The 15,096-nt window shown below is 38.7% G+C and overlaps 1 protein-coding gene across 3 annotated transcripts in view; it reads left to right on the top strand.

The window, feature by feature from the left end:
* GAPVD1 (GTPase activating protein and VPS9 domains 1) overlaps window positions 1-15,096 on the top strand; it is a 66,776-nt gene that overhangs the window by 32,785 nt on the left and 18,895 nt on the right. For 2 of the 3 annotated variants that reach the window (XM_054007351.1, XM_054007353.1), the window contains exons 4-11: window positions 922-1,008; window positions 2,200-2,334; window positions 2,467-2,656; window positions 7,001-7,161; window positions 11,669-11,798; window positions 12,694-12,819; window positions 13,582-13,755; window positions 14,260-14,400. In XM_054007351.1, coding sequence (XP_053863326.1) covers window positions 922-1,008; window positions 2,200-2,334; window positions 2,467-2,656; window positions 7,001-7,161; window positions 11,669-11,798; window positions 12,694-12,819; window positions 13,582-13,755; window positions 14,260-14,400 — 1,144 coding nt within the window. The remainder of the gene's footprint in view (window positions 1-921; window positions 1,009-2,199; window positions 2,335-2,466; window positions 2,657-7,000; window positions 7,162-11,668; window positions 11,799-12,693; window positions 12,820-13,581; window positions 13,756-14,259; window positions 14,401-15,096) is intronic. The other variant, XM_054007352.1, reaches the window with a different exon arrangement.

Raw genomic sequence — 15,096 nt, 5'->3', positions numbered from 1 at the left:
TGACTGATGAAATTTATTTCAGTAAGTTTTGTAGAGCAGGGAGATTGTTTTATTATGTTTGCACAATGCATAGCAGAAGGGGGCCTTAATCCTGACTGGGTTCTTTAGATGCTGCTGTAAAACAAGGGATCACTTATACACCTGCGATATCATTTTTTGTATATTTTTATAGGACTCACAATTTTATAAACCTCTTGGTGACAGGTTATGGAGGGTTATTTTTCAGGAAAAAGATGTTAAACAGTGTACAAACTGAGTCAGAGGTTTGTGTTTTTTTCCATGTGTGTCTAGCAAAATTTACATGGCCTTTAAAAATCTTCAGGTCTAAGACCTCTAGGCTCAACCCTCATCCCTTCCATATTTGCTGGGAAGAATCAGAGCCTAATACTCCAGCATAGGCTTAAAAACATATGGAAAATAACGGCTTCGCGTGCAATATTCAAACAACTGGCTAGGATTTCTTTTACAAATAATGAAATAATTTCAAATAAGGTACTATTATACATTCATTGAATGAAAGATGGAATTAAAACAAAGCAGCCTTTGAGTTGGGAGCAAAAAAAGTACACAGTTTTCTTAATAGAAGAAAATACTCTTCCTGTTTAGATAACTCAAATAGCTTTTAGTTAAACTTTCATACAATCATAGGACCGGAAGGAACCTCGAGAGGTCATCTAGTCTAGTCCCCTGCACTCATGGCAGGACTGAGTATATTTCCACATAGAACATTTTACTTCGGGCCTAAGAACAAGTGTGAGAAATTTTAGCCCCAAAAGTAACCCTGGGAAAGTTTATATGTAAATTAAAAATAGTAGTTTAAAATGGAAGAGCTTTCTCATTTGATTCCTGTATTACGATCTATCTTGTTGTTCTGTTATGGTTTCTGAAATATTTGCCCAAAGTGTTCTTTTTCCATTTTAGGTCGGGAGACTTTTGCAGCAGTTGGCAATGACAGGCTCTGAAGAGGGAGATCCGCACATGAAGAGCAACCTTGGCAAATTCGACAAAGTAAGAGTCACAAAACAGTACATCTGTCATATTTGACACTTCGCCTTTCTGTAGCCCCTCTCATCTGAGAATCTCAAAGCACTTCACAAACAAATAAGCTTCACAGCCCTCTTATGAGGTAGGTGAGCAGTACATCTAAATTATGGGTAGGCAAACTGAGGTACAGGTTAAGTGACATCTGTATGGTCACATACAGTCAGGGTCAGAGCTGGGAATAGAACTTGGAGTCATGCTTCCTGACTACTAGATGCACACTACCTTGTTGCTTAAATGACAACATTAACAAAACGTCAAAATATGGCACTTTCTAAAACAGATACGAAGTGATTTTTTTTTTTATATATAATTTTCTCTGCTGAATTTAGCATAAACTACTTTCATTTAAGGGGACACCATGTAGTCAATTTAAAAAAAAAAAAAGGCACACCTGCCCATGGATCTTCCTGTCAGTTTTTTGCCTCATTTCCTCTCTCTTCCTCCTCACCCCCCCACCCCCTGCCCTTTTTAGTAAATTGTTTACTCTCCTTTCTTAATGTATGAAGGATGCACACACAATAGGGGAACTGACTCTACGGAGGAAACAGTGATACTAACTATACGCAATGTGCTGTCAAATGCAAAAAGCAAACTAACAAACTTTTTTGCTCATTTCTTTCAATCTCTCTTGCTACTTGTAATGAAACCTAGGTAAACATTGAGCCAGATGTGACTTTTAAATTGACAGTTCCCTTACTTGCCTATCCTTGTCCCCTATAATTTTGTTTCACTTGTAAGCTATGCTCAGCTGGTTCCCGAGGAAGGAACAATTTAAATACAAGTTCATTACCGTGAGCTAGTTTAAGTCATCTAGTGCCATTGCATGACAGCATTTTTAAAACTGTACTTAAATATTGAGGACTACAGAATCTATTTAAACAAGTGAGACTTTCAAATGCAGACATGGAGTGAAGGGAACTCCTAAATTTTTTGCATAATTTTGTACTTATTCTTCATTGGCTAAAAGATGTTTGATTTGCTGTGTGTGTGTGTGTGTGTGTGTATAATATATATATATATATATATATATATATATAGCAGCAAAACTGATATTCCCATGTAAATTATGTATATACCTCTTGTACCTTTGTGTTCTTCTGTAGCTCTAAAATTTGAAACCATTCACTAAAAAAAACCTACGTCTTCTCCTTGCAGAGCTGTGTTGCTGCTTTCCTGGATGTTGTTATTAGTGGGCGTGCTGTGGAAACCCCTCCGATGTCTTCAGTTAACCTTCTAGAAGGGTTGAGTAGGACTGTGGTTTATATGACATACAGCCAACTTATTAATCTGGTAATATCCTGGTTCTTCAATAGGAGTAATATTTTCCTGCACATACTTGCAGGAGAGAGAGATAAGTGGGTGTAGTAAGTTACTATGTAGCTTCATGCTCCCTTCTTAATTATACAAACTCTAATTTTGTAGGTTGGTTTTATGCGAAATGTAATGTCAAGTGACCAACTGAAGGAAGATCGGATGGCTCTGGAAAACTTGTTGGCAAACTTACCCCAGAACAAACCCGGGAAAAGTAGCAGCCTTGAAATGACTCCTTACAATACCCCACAACTCTCCCCTGCAACTACCCCAGCTAACAAAAAAAATCGACTGCCTATAGGTGAGGAAGATTGAGAGAAATTCTTACTGCAAAAGCTTTTTGTTCATAGGCTTTCCTGCACCCTGTATACACTTCTTCAGCATTTCGTCAGTCCTCTTGTAGTATATGCTTAAGTTTTCTTCACACCACTTCCACTGTGTGTGAGTTTGTGTGTAGCATAGTTGTCATTGAATCAGACTTTATGTAATGAAAAAATCTGTTGGATCATCTTTCTGGTGTAACCACTCTAGCAGGACTGTTCTTTTATCATATTTTTTTTCTAGTACCTTGTCTAGTCAAGTTTGAAATTTCCCAAATGATTTTTCCACCACTTTCCTTGGAAGAATATTCGATAATCTAATAGTTCTAATTCATAGTGTAATTTTTCCTTTACTCCTACTTACACCTCTCAGACCAGACTGAATTTTAGTGTATTCATCTAGGAAATGAAGTTGTAGGGTTCCTAGTTCACATGTAATGTAGACTTAATCTAATCTAATCAGCATATGTTAGTGAAATGGTGCAGGCCAGTGGATAGGAGAGAATGAGTGGTGGTGAGGATAGTGCAGATGTCAACATTGATACAGAGAGCATTTGGATATGAGGAGAAAGTAAAAGGAAAAGACGGATGTTCAGATTTTGCAATATTTAGAGAAGTGGCAGAATCTTTGCAATAAAATGCTGGAGAGACAGGAAGAGATGGGAATCTGGTCAGTTGGGGAGAGGTTAGGCATGGGGAGGTAGATTTAAATCATCACCGTGGAGGTGATGAGAGTGGAGATGATCACTCAAGCGATGAGAGTGGAGTGGGGAAGAAAGTCAGGGTGCAGACATTTGGCAACACCAATATGGAAAATGGGAGGAGGGGGGATCCATTGAAGATAATGCTAAAAAAGTGCGAAGCAGTGTAAGAGGGGAGATTGCCTTGTAATTATGCTGTCTTAAATCTGGCTACTGATATAATGTAGCGCATTCTCTTCTGAAGCATAGAATTTCATGATCTTATACCTTTTCAGCTCAAAAATATCCCATCTCAAAATGTGACACTTTTTCCCTCTAGATCCTAAAGTATTGCACTCTGTTCTAGTGTTTACTTATATGATTGGAATATTGGTATTCAGTAGAAAAAGAGCTTGGTATTTATCATAGGGCAAAAATATTTATACTTAAAATAGTAAATTAAAGGTAGCAATTACTAAAACCTCATTTTGGTACCCTGAGTTATCCTTACCTCTCTGTGCACAACTGCTATTCTAAGTTTACATTAGTGAAGTAACAACTTGTTTGTATTTATTTTACAGTTTAAAATATTTTTGTTGTTCAAAGGCTTGATTTTGTTTCTATTTAATGCTGTCGAAACCCAGGACAACAGTTGGCAGCCATTACTGCCTGGGATACTTCTACCACCAATCTCTCAGCTCACATTAATCTAGTAACCCCATTTGGTGGGTAATGGACTCTTTCCCTTCTTCATCTATGCAACACTTCTATTCACTTCATAAAACCATGCTTCTCATGCTTGTCTTTAATTTGCTTTGTGCCAGGCTTCTTTGTTTGTTCCATTACGAAGGCCAATTCCTACTTCAATAGCTAGAAAAATGTAGTAACCTAAAAAACCTACTCTCCCTTTGATGCATGATAATTGAAGGTAAAAATTTAACTCTCAAGTTTCACATTTGGCCTCAGCTCCCATGTTTCAACTGAGGAAATTGATGCCATGCTGCCAGCCCCTAGATAAGATAAGGAACTTCAGGTCCTTGACTCTTTCTCCAAGGTGTCCAGAATGAGGAGAGGAAGAGAAGATTATATTAAAAGGAGTTAGAGAACCACAAAGTAATCAGGATGGTGTTATGAGTTTGCTTTGCCATGTGTTTGTCAGTTCCTGATGATGTAACGTCGGGTCTTCAGGTTTGTGATTTTTTTGTGTGTGGCTTCCTGCAGTTCTTCTTGCTGAGTGGCTCTCCAGTGCAAGGTGTGGCATACCACTGTTCTGAATGACTTATTTCTGTTACCAACACCTGCTCTGAACAGGGGAGAACCATCCTAGGCCAGGCTTAGAGTGGCATTTTCCATTTTCTTTATGCTATCACAAAAATTATAAATTAGCATGCCCAAGAGGTAAAAAGAATAAGGGCTTACCAGCTTTTGCTTATAAGTGTTTGACACATTCCATCTAGTGTACACTGAAAAGGACTTGCCCAATAAAGTCCAAAACTGCTTTAAAAGGTTCACTCTACAAAACATTGAAAGCCTTCAGTAATGCTGCTTTAGAAGCTAGTCGTGCAAGGGGCTATGTGCCTCTTGCTTCTGTTGACTGTATTGGCAAGTGCTTAGCAACTCACGGGATGCAGGGCCTTAATTCTTTTGTAGAGCTGTACATTTGGCTAGAAAGTTTTATTTGTTGGTTTGTTTTTAAGTAAGAGTTCAGGTAGCTGCTCTAAACAGCACTGTCTGAATTGCTGCCTGTGTGCCTTCCCTTACAGTGGGAGTTGTGCGTCTCCTATGAATTCTTTACCTATTCTTGCAGGCATTCCGGGATGGGCACCAGTTAACATATGTTGAGTAACTATCACTGATGTCTGGATGTAGTCCAGAGAGTTTGCTGGTGAATGCTGAAGGAATACGCTTTATTTATTTATTTATTTATATGGTGTCCCTAGCCTCCGTTTGGCAGAAGCTGGGAATGGGCAACAGGGGATGGATCACTTGATGATTATCTGTTCCCTCTGGGGCACCTGGCATTGGCCACTATCGGAAAACCGGATACTGGGCTAAATGGACCTTTGATCTGACCCAGTATGGCCGTTCTTATTAAAGTAGTGCTCTAACCGTTCTTATTAAGGATCTGGGCTTTAGGCACTATACAAACATGTTGTAGCAGATGATGCCCCAAAAAGCTTAATTTGTAATCTAATAGTTACTTCATGGCCTAGTGCAGGGGTTCTCAAACTGGGGGGTCAGGACCCCTCATGGGGTCATAAGGTTATTAGGTGGGGGGTTGTGAGCTGTCAGCCTCCACCCCAAACCCCGCTTTGCCTCCAACATTTATTATGGTGTTAAATATATAAAAAGTGTTTTTAATTTATGGGGGGGGGAGGGGGCGGCGCACTCAGAGGCATGCTATGTGAAAGGGGTCACCAGAACAAAAGTTTGAGAACCACTGGCCTAGTGCATAGCATTAAATAATCAATCTTGTCAGAGGTCTTGGAGATTAGAATTTTAAATGGGGAGCTGTTTTTTAGACCTTCAAGTTTAATAAATAAATAAATAAAAATTTCTCTCTCCATTTCATCTTTCTCCTTCCTGCCCCCATATCTACCCTCTACATCAGTGGTCCCCAACGCAGTGTGCCCACGGGGGCATTTATGTGCGCCCGCCTACTGAGAAGGACAACCAGCCGCCGAAATGCCGCGAGAAGCAGCAACGCCAAGAAGCGTTGCCACCGAGAACAGTGACATTTCGGTGGCATTTCGGTGGCGGCGCTTCTCGATGTCACCGCTTTTCGGCGGCTGGTCGTCCAGAGCCCGCCACACTCTTCTGGGAACATGAATGTGCTATTACAACAGAAAGGTTGGGGACCACTGCTCTACATTGTTTCTGAACAGACCTCTTAGCCATAAGAAGCTTGATGCCCTTCTAGCTGGTAACAATAGGTTCTTTAAGTTTCCATGCCTGTTGAATTCAGCAAGGGTCCAGGCAGAACCCATAAATGGTTCATTGTACAAATGCAAAAAATTGCTTTTCCAGGTGTTCTTCATTTGTTTGTCTTGGTCTCCTGGTGCTTTTTGATGAGCATTTTCCTATTATTTAATGCAATGAAGATCTCTTATCAATGTAAGGTGCCTTTAGGTCATGAGGCTGTGAGGTTGGCATGACTGCAGTTGGTAGGAAAAAAACCCACCACTACTTAAAAGGTATTTTAAACATGGGAACTAAAGTGCCTTTGTGGTGGTGCTCTGTTTTTGCAATGGTACAGAAGCAGAGGGGAGCCTCTCTTGCAAAGGAAGAATGTGTGCAGAGAACCTAAAGGGAACGCTGTCCTGCCCATCTCGGGCAGGAATATCTGGGGGTTAATGGAGAAGCATGGTACATTATATGCTTCTTAAGCCACTATGCTACAAGTCTGATATTTTCACAGTAGTGCAATATTTAAATAATTACATAGCCCCAGTGTCAGTTTTGCACATCCCCAGTATCAATTTCCACCTTTCCAGAAAGTTGTAAATTGTACTTTGCATTTTGCCCATTCTTTGATATGCATGCGCTAACATCACACTTGTGTATTTGTATAGCATTTGTAGATACTCTGAGAGTTTAAATATTGAAAACCTTCATAACACTCTGTATTTTAACATGCATCATTAGCTACCCGTAGCAGAAACAGATCAAATATTCCGATGGACCAGCATGGAGACCATGAAGGATCCTCCCAGGATTCTATACAGGAAGTTCAGCCAGAAGAAGTACTGGTTATTTCTTTGGGAACAGGTCCGCAGCTTACTCCGGGGATGATGTCAGAAAATGAGGTATGAACAAGGTGTCAAATATAAATCACATGCTTTGAGAAATGAAGAATGTATATTCAGACCATGAAATAATACTAAGTTTGTGACAAACTAAGACAAGGTTTAAATTGGAGAATTAGGGCTAAAACCCTTTATTTGTTTCGCTGTATTTAGGTGTTGCAAAGGTTCTCCAAACCACAACTGATTTCTATTTGTAATGATTAATACAGCATCCAGATTAAACAGGTAGGTGGGTGTGCCAGAGCCTTCCATTCAGATTCCAAGGCCAGAAGGGGCCATTGTGATGTAGATTGACCTCCTGTATACAGGCCATAGAACTTCCTCAAAATAATTCCTAGAACATTTTAGAATAACATCTGATCTTGGTTTAAAAATTGCCAGTGATGGAGAATGTACACCCGTTGGTAAATTGTTCCAATGGTTAATTACTCTTACTGTGAAAAATTTTATGCCTTGTTTTCAGTCTGAATTTGTCTAGTTTCAACATCTAGCCACTAGATCATGTTACATCTTTCTCTGCTAGATTGAAGAGCCCATTTTTAAATATTTGTTCTGCATATAGATATTTAGAGATTGTAATCAAGTAACCCTTTAATCTTGGCTGTGTTAATCTAAATAGATTGCTCTCTTTGAGGCCATCGCTATAAGGCATATTTTCTAACCCTGTAATCCTTCTCATGGCTCTTCTCTGAACCCTCTCCAATTTATCACCATCCTTGAATTGTGAGCATCAGAACTGGACACAGTACTCCAGCAGCAGTCACACCAGTGCCAAATACAGAGGTAAAATAACCTCTGTCTTCCTAATCAAGATTCCCCTGTTTATCCATCCCAGGATCCCATTAGCTCCTTTGCTCACAGCATCACATTGGAGCTCATATTCAGCTGATTATCTACCATGACCCCCAAATCTTTTTTCCATCTCTGCTTCCCAGGATAGTCCCCCATTTTGTAAGTATGGCCTACATCCTTTGTTTCTAGATGTATACATTTACATTTAGCTGTTTTAAAACACGAATTGTTTTCATGCACCTAGTTTACCAAGCAATCCAGATAATCTGACTCAGTACCTATCTTCATTATTTACCACTCCCACAATTTTTGTGTCATCTGCAAACTTTATCTGTGATGGTTTATGTTTTCTTCTGGGTCATTGATAAAAATGTTAAATAGCATAGGGCCAAGAACTGATCCCTACAGGACCACACTGGAAACACAGCCTCTCAATGAAAATTCTCAGTTTACAGTTACATTTTGAGAGAGCCATTTTTAATCCATTTAACATGTGCCATATATCGTTCTAGTTTTTTATTAAAATGTTGTGGGGTGCCAAGTCAAACACCTTTCAGAAGTCTAAGTATATTACATCAACGCTATTACTTTTATCAACCAGATTTGTAAATTCATCAAAAAAAATATAAATTTAGTTTGACACAATCTATTTTCCATGAACCCATGTTGACTTGCATTAATTACATTGCCCTCCTTTAAGTCTCAATTGAGACTAGGATCAGTGTCTGGCTGGCAGGCCTGTAATTGCCCAGGTCATCCTGTTTATTTTTTTTTTTTTAATTGGCATAACATTACCTATCTTACGGCCCTTTGGAGAACTGGGGAGGTTTCAGGACATATTGAAAATAATCATTAATGGTCCAGCAAGCTCCTCAGCCAGCTCTTTCAAAACTCTTGCATCAAAGAATTATCTGGACTTGCTGATTTAAAAATGTCTGACTTTCGTAGCTTCTGTTTAACATCCTGCAGAGATACTAGTGGAATGGAAGGAGTCATATCGTGACCATATGATGAGACCAGGGCTTTAGAGCTGTGCTCCGGCTCTGCTCCAGCTCCAGGCAAAAACCTGCAGCTCCTCTGCTCCGGAGCTGCTCCGCACTCCAGCTCCGCTCTAAAGCCCTGGATGAGACTATATCATCTTCTTTTTCACCAAATAAAGAACAGAAATATTTATTAAACTATCTTGTCTGTTTTTTTTGCATTATTATTGACGATTCTACCATTTCCATCTAGTAATGGACCAATACTTTTGTCAGGATTCTTTTTGTTCCTAATATGCTTTAAATACTCCTTATTGTCCTTAATGCTGTTTGCCATATATTTATTCTTGGGTTCCTTTACTTCCCTTATCAGTTTTTTACAATTCTAATTTCTGATGTATATTCATTTCTGTCAACTTCCCTTTCCTTCCATTGGTTATATATTATTATTAATTATTTTTTTTATAGCTGCCTTCACTTCCCCTCTGAACAAGCTCACTTGTTTAACTAGTGTGGTGTTCTTCCTTAATTGTGAGTTTTTGGGCGTCCAGTAAGATGTTCTTAAATGATTCCCAATTATCATTCACACTTTTCTGATTAAATTCTTCCTCCTAGCTGATTTGGCTCATAATTGTTTTCAGCTTTGTAATTTGGCCCTAGTAAAGCACCAAGTATATATATTGCTGGTTTGGACTTTATTCTGTACATTATAAATGTGATCAAGGAATGATCACTTGTCTCGAAGCTACCATTAATTTTAGTTCTGTGGTCACGTCCTCTTTATCTATTAAGACAAGATCTAATAAAGAATTCCCACGTCTTTCTTTTAAGTTAAGAAATTGTCATCTATAATGTTTAGAAATTCCAAGGATGTTTTAGTACTGGCAGCATGAGACCTTCAGCATATGACACTCAAATTGAAATCCCCCCTGATCATACACGGTTTTTTGCCTGCAATTTATAGATAGGCATGTAAGGAGGCCGTCATCCTGTTCCCTAGTGTGATTTGGTGGTCTGTAGCAGACACCAACTAATACCCCATCGTATGCTTTATATCTTAGGACATTGGTCCATAATCATTCAACATCACTTTCTTCCGAGTTATCTGTGACTCGGAAACAGGTAATGCCATTTTTGACATAAAATACCGCTCCCTCTCCCTTTTTGCCTACTCGATCCTTCCTAAATAGGTTATAACCATTGATTTTAACATTCCAATAGTATGGTACATCCCACCAGGTTTCAGTAATACCAAATAGATTGAATTTATGCTCACAAATGAGCAATTCCAATTCTTTTTGTTTGTTACAGGCTCCTAGCATTGGTGTATAGGCAATTCAGGAATTTCGTCTCTTCGTGTCCTTTGGTTCCTTGATTAATTTTGTACTCAACATCTTGATTTTGTGATGAGTTCTTCCCTCTTTTTACTATCCCCTTTTGCTGTTAGTTTAATGACCTCCTGATTACTCTAACCAGGCTGTCCCCAAGGAGATTTGTTTCCTTTTTATTGAGGTGGAGGCCATCCAAACTATATGGATCCCTCTCCCAAAAGAAGTTAGACTAATGTTTAAGAAAACTAAAACCTTCCACCACTTACCTAGCCAATGGTTCACTTCCTGAATCTTCTGCCTTTCTGCTGTTGTGGGACAGGAAGGATCTCAGAGAAGGTTGCTTGGACATTTTAAGTACTTAAGTAGTAAATTAAGAGTATTTATCCATCTTTCCTCCCTGATGGTGGGTGGGTGTGGGTGTGCGTGCGCATAAGGTGACACCTGGTCAATTTTAATGACTCTGAAGAAGCCTTGGAGGACAACGGTAAAGAAAGTATTGTGTTTTATATGGCTTTGGTGTGTCTCTGCTGCCAGGTAAACGTGTGATGTCTGCAGTTGGATTTTGAAAGCATATAAACACCACCTTCATTAAGCCATCCCTGCCTTGTCATTCTGTGCAGAGACATACCTCATCTTTCTTAGTAGGGTAAAACCTTCTGATTCATAGATCCAAGAGATATTAGTGTTTCCAAAGGAACTGGTTTGTTCTGTGCTTTGCAAGCATATTAAGTCTTATGCTAATCCTCTAGAAACTTTTGTATACTGAAGTTACTGTGCATGCCCAAGTTATAAACTCTTGAAACATAGTATTTAGAATGAAAGTGATGAAACAGACTTAACTACTGCAGCATAATAAATCATGAAGAATTAATTATGCCAAACCTGTGGAGATGTTACTTCATGATGCATTGCTTGGGAGCAAACCTGAGCTGCCATATCAGAGCTTGTAAAGGCTGAATATCCAAGTATTGCGTTATCCATCTGCAGCTGTTGGCATAATGTGTCCTTTGAATAAGAGGACAACATACTTCCTTAGTGTCTTGCCCAATAGTTCAGATTCCCTCCTCTTGGAGTGCTGTAATTATCGATTGCTATGTGATATTAAGGTGCCATTAGAGTAAAAAGTTAGTTGAGGTTCCATTTTCATGATATACTGCATGTCTAAATCTTGGCTCTTTTAAAATCGCACCAGGCTGTTACTTTGCAGAAATGTGCTCAGTATTGATTCAAATGACCTTTCCTCAAATGTGAAATGTTAGATATTGACGATGCCATTAAAGATCTAGAAAAGTTGGGAAAAAAATCTGGTTTCAGTTGTTAGACTGATTTGTAAATAAAATTAATTTATTTTTCTGGGTCAATTTAAACATGTTGATTCTCTCTCCCCCCCCCCCCCCCCCATAGGTCTTAAACATGCAGCTTGCCGATGGAGGACAAGGAGATGTCCCTGTTGATGAAACCAAACTCCACGGTAAACCTGATAAAACCTTGCGCTTTTCCCTCTGCAGTGATAATCTGGAAGGAATATCTGAAGGTGAAGGGTTACTTAAGTATTCAAAAAGTTTTGTGTGTCAGATTTTAATTCTAAAGGAAGCTTCTGTTATATACAGCATGTCATATCTGTCTTTGCAAAGGCTGTCTCATTTTCCCTTGAAAGCCTGCCTTCATGTTTGAACAAAACATGACTGTAGTTGATAAAAGGATTTTCAACTTGGTGCATGTTATTGGCATAACTGCAATCTAAATTGTCCGTAAATTTCTAGTTCACATACTGACTTTTAATCTTATTTTCATCAATATTTTTGTATGCCAAAATGTTAGGAGGCTAGAACAACAGCTCTTTTATATGAGTATCACACACAGCAAAGAGGGGATTCCCTGGGATATTGAATAGGCTTCTACAGGCCGTTCAAATGTTCCAGGTAATATGTTATTTTATTTAACTTTCCATGATTAGTTTTTTCTCTTCTTCTTGTTTTTCAAGATTAAACAAAATCAAGTTATTAGAGAAAACTAATAATTACAAAAGTTTGTATTTGAATTTTGGCTAAAAGCTAGTACACTAATATTGATGTCCTAACCATGTGTGGCAAGGTATCTGAAGATTAGTAAATGTTGTTGTGTGGCACTACAAAGTTGTAAAGTGTTAATTACTGGAGTGCTAAGTGTTCCAGTTTACATTTCTACAAGATAATTGAGATGTTGGTATTTAACACACTTTCTAAATAGTTCACCATATTGAGGAGAATTTTTGAGTTCCTCAGTTCAGTATTTCACATAAATTGCTAATTTGTATTGAAAATGACAGGCTTCAGCTCATTTTTTTGCAGTCTTGCTAGTAAGTTGCATCTTGTACTGTTTATGCTACGAGTTCAGAAAACAAATAGTCTGATCTGAACAAATCTAACAGGAAAATCAATTTTCATCAGGTCCTTCAAATCGCTCCAATTCTGTGTCCTCTTTGGATTTAGAAGGAGAGTCTGTGTCAGAGCTTGGTGCAGGGCCTTCTGGGAGCAATGGTGTTGAAGCCCTGCAGCTGTTAGAACATGAACAAGGTAGGTGCAGATACACAGTTCAAAGCAAGTAGACTGTTACAATTTCTCTAAGTCCATCAGTTTTGAATCTCTAAATTGGGTATGTCTGAGATGAATAAAGGGGCTTTCTACATCGTTTAATTACTTTCACACTTTTTTGAATATCTCACATTTTCATTTATTTTTTCATTAGCAAGCTATTGTTGTCCACTAAAACAATGTTAACATCATTCTTAGAACATTGACCTTATATTGTATTTTGAAATCTTAGTCATTATAATAAAATATTTTTAAATTTTTGTTTTATGATGCCTTCCTCTTCAAGAGGGAAAAGAATGATTTGAATTGTAGCAATTGGAAATGTTAGACCGTAGATATTTTTGTAGTTACCGACACCTGAACTAGAGAGGGCAAAGTGTTCCAACTGATAGGAATTCAACCTCTTCCCTTCCACAAACTAATCTCCCTTCCAGTCAGTTTTCACCATAATTTACTCACTCCTTGATGTCTGTCATTCATAGTTGTAGACAGTTATGATAGCTCTATGTTTGGCAAATATATACACTTTTTTTAAACGGTCTCTCATAAGTAAATCTCTAGTGTTTCTCAAATATGAGTAAAGAATGTTGTCACATTGCATCTATTTGAATATACAAATTATTGTGATTATTATTAAAGTGCTGTACAGATCCTTGTTATTTAAAACTGCATTTTACTTGACAGAATTAGTTTCCTGTCATATAGCATATTGAAGAATTTTTGAGACCTTTTATTTTTACGTAGCTACGACTCAGGATAATCTTGATGACAAGCTCCGTAAATTTGAAATTCGTGATATGATGGGATTGACTGATGATAGGGACATATCAGAAACTGTGAGTGAGACCTGGAGCACAGATGTCTTGGGCAGTGACTTTGATCCAAATATTGATGAAGACCGTTTGCAAGAAATTGCAGGTAACTGACAGCACATCCAACATGAAAACTACTTTAAGCTTGCTGCAAAGCAAGGAGGCTTTTAATCATAGATTATTAGGGTTGGAAGGGACCTCAGGAGGTCGTCTAGTCCAACCCCCTGCTCAAAGCAGGACCAATCCCCAACTAAATCCCCAGATAGCCCCCTCAAGGATTGAACTCACAACCCTGGGTTTAGCAGGCCAATGCTCAAACCACTGAGCTCTCGTTCCCTCCCCCCCCCCCCCCCTCCCCGAATGAGCTCTTATTCAGTCTCTGTGTAGTTAGGAATAAATGTGTTGTTAAATCTAAGTTTCTTTGTAGGAAAACTTTAGACATCTGTCCTGCCTTTGTTATGATACTTTCTTCTGTTGTTTCTCCCCTCCCCCGTAGATGTTGTGTGTCTTTTATAATTACTTAATACTGGACACCCAGTTTATGGTGTCTGTCTTACCAGAATCCTCTCATCTTTCCTACCTGATCCTTTCTTCCCTCTTGGTTGTGCAGGTGCAGCTGCAGAGAACATGCTTGGCAGCTTGCTGTGTTTGCCAGGTTCAGGATCTGTGCTGCTGGACCCCTGCACAGGGTCAACCATCTCCGAAACCACCAGTGAAGCTTGGAGTGTGGAGGTATTGCCAAGTGATTCAGGTCAGAATCCTGCAACTCATCTTTAGTTTGGTCTTTGACATGAACTGCAGAGCATTATTTCATAAATATTTTTGGATAAGTGCTTCACTTGAAACCATTACTTTGAGAGGGAATATTACCTGCCCAAAGACCACAAGCTATTTCAGAGGGCAGGTAATAATCATAGTGGTCCTTTTTCAAACAAAGATGATTTCTTATTATTCCAAAATAAAACTATGAGAATTATGGAAGTCTTTAAGATTGACATATTGTGAATACAAATACCCATATAGCACTCAGGATACACAAAATAAGCTGGTTTGTAGCCGTTCCCTTTGGCTGGGTAGCATGCTGTGAGGTGGGGAAAGGGTGTATGATGAGCAATGACTAGGAAGATGGTAGATGTGCTGTGGTATATGTCTTGTTTTTAATTCGTTTGGGTGAGTTACGTGTAGTGCACAAAGATTTCTAATGCACAGGAGGGGCTAACCTTTGTGACTCCATTAATCTTACCAGGATGGACAGAAGAATAAATTATAATGTGAGAGCAGATCTAGCATGGCTTGGTGACTGTTTGCAGTGTTCTGGAAAAACTAAGAATAAAAGGAGCACCGTAGAACTATGGGAATCTTTCTAGGCAGAATTTTTACATACTCTCAATGTTTTCATGAGCATTTAATATATCATTCCATAGTCTCTGACTAGGAAACTCAATAA

Source organism: Malaclemys terrapin, chromosome 17, assembly GCF_027887155.1.
Source record: "Malaclemys terrapin pileata isolate rMalTer1 chromosome 17, rMalTer1.hap1, whole genome shotgun sequence".
In the NCBI taxonomy this organism is placed as follows: Eukaryota; Metazoa; Chordata; order Testudines; family Emydidae; genus Malaclemys; species Malaclemys terrapin.
The sequence above is the reverse complement of the archived record's forward strand: the minus strand, read 5'-3'. Positions and strand labels throughout refer to the sequence as shown.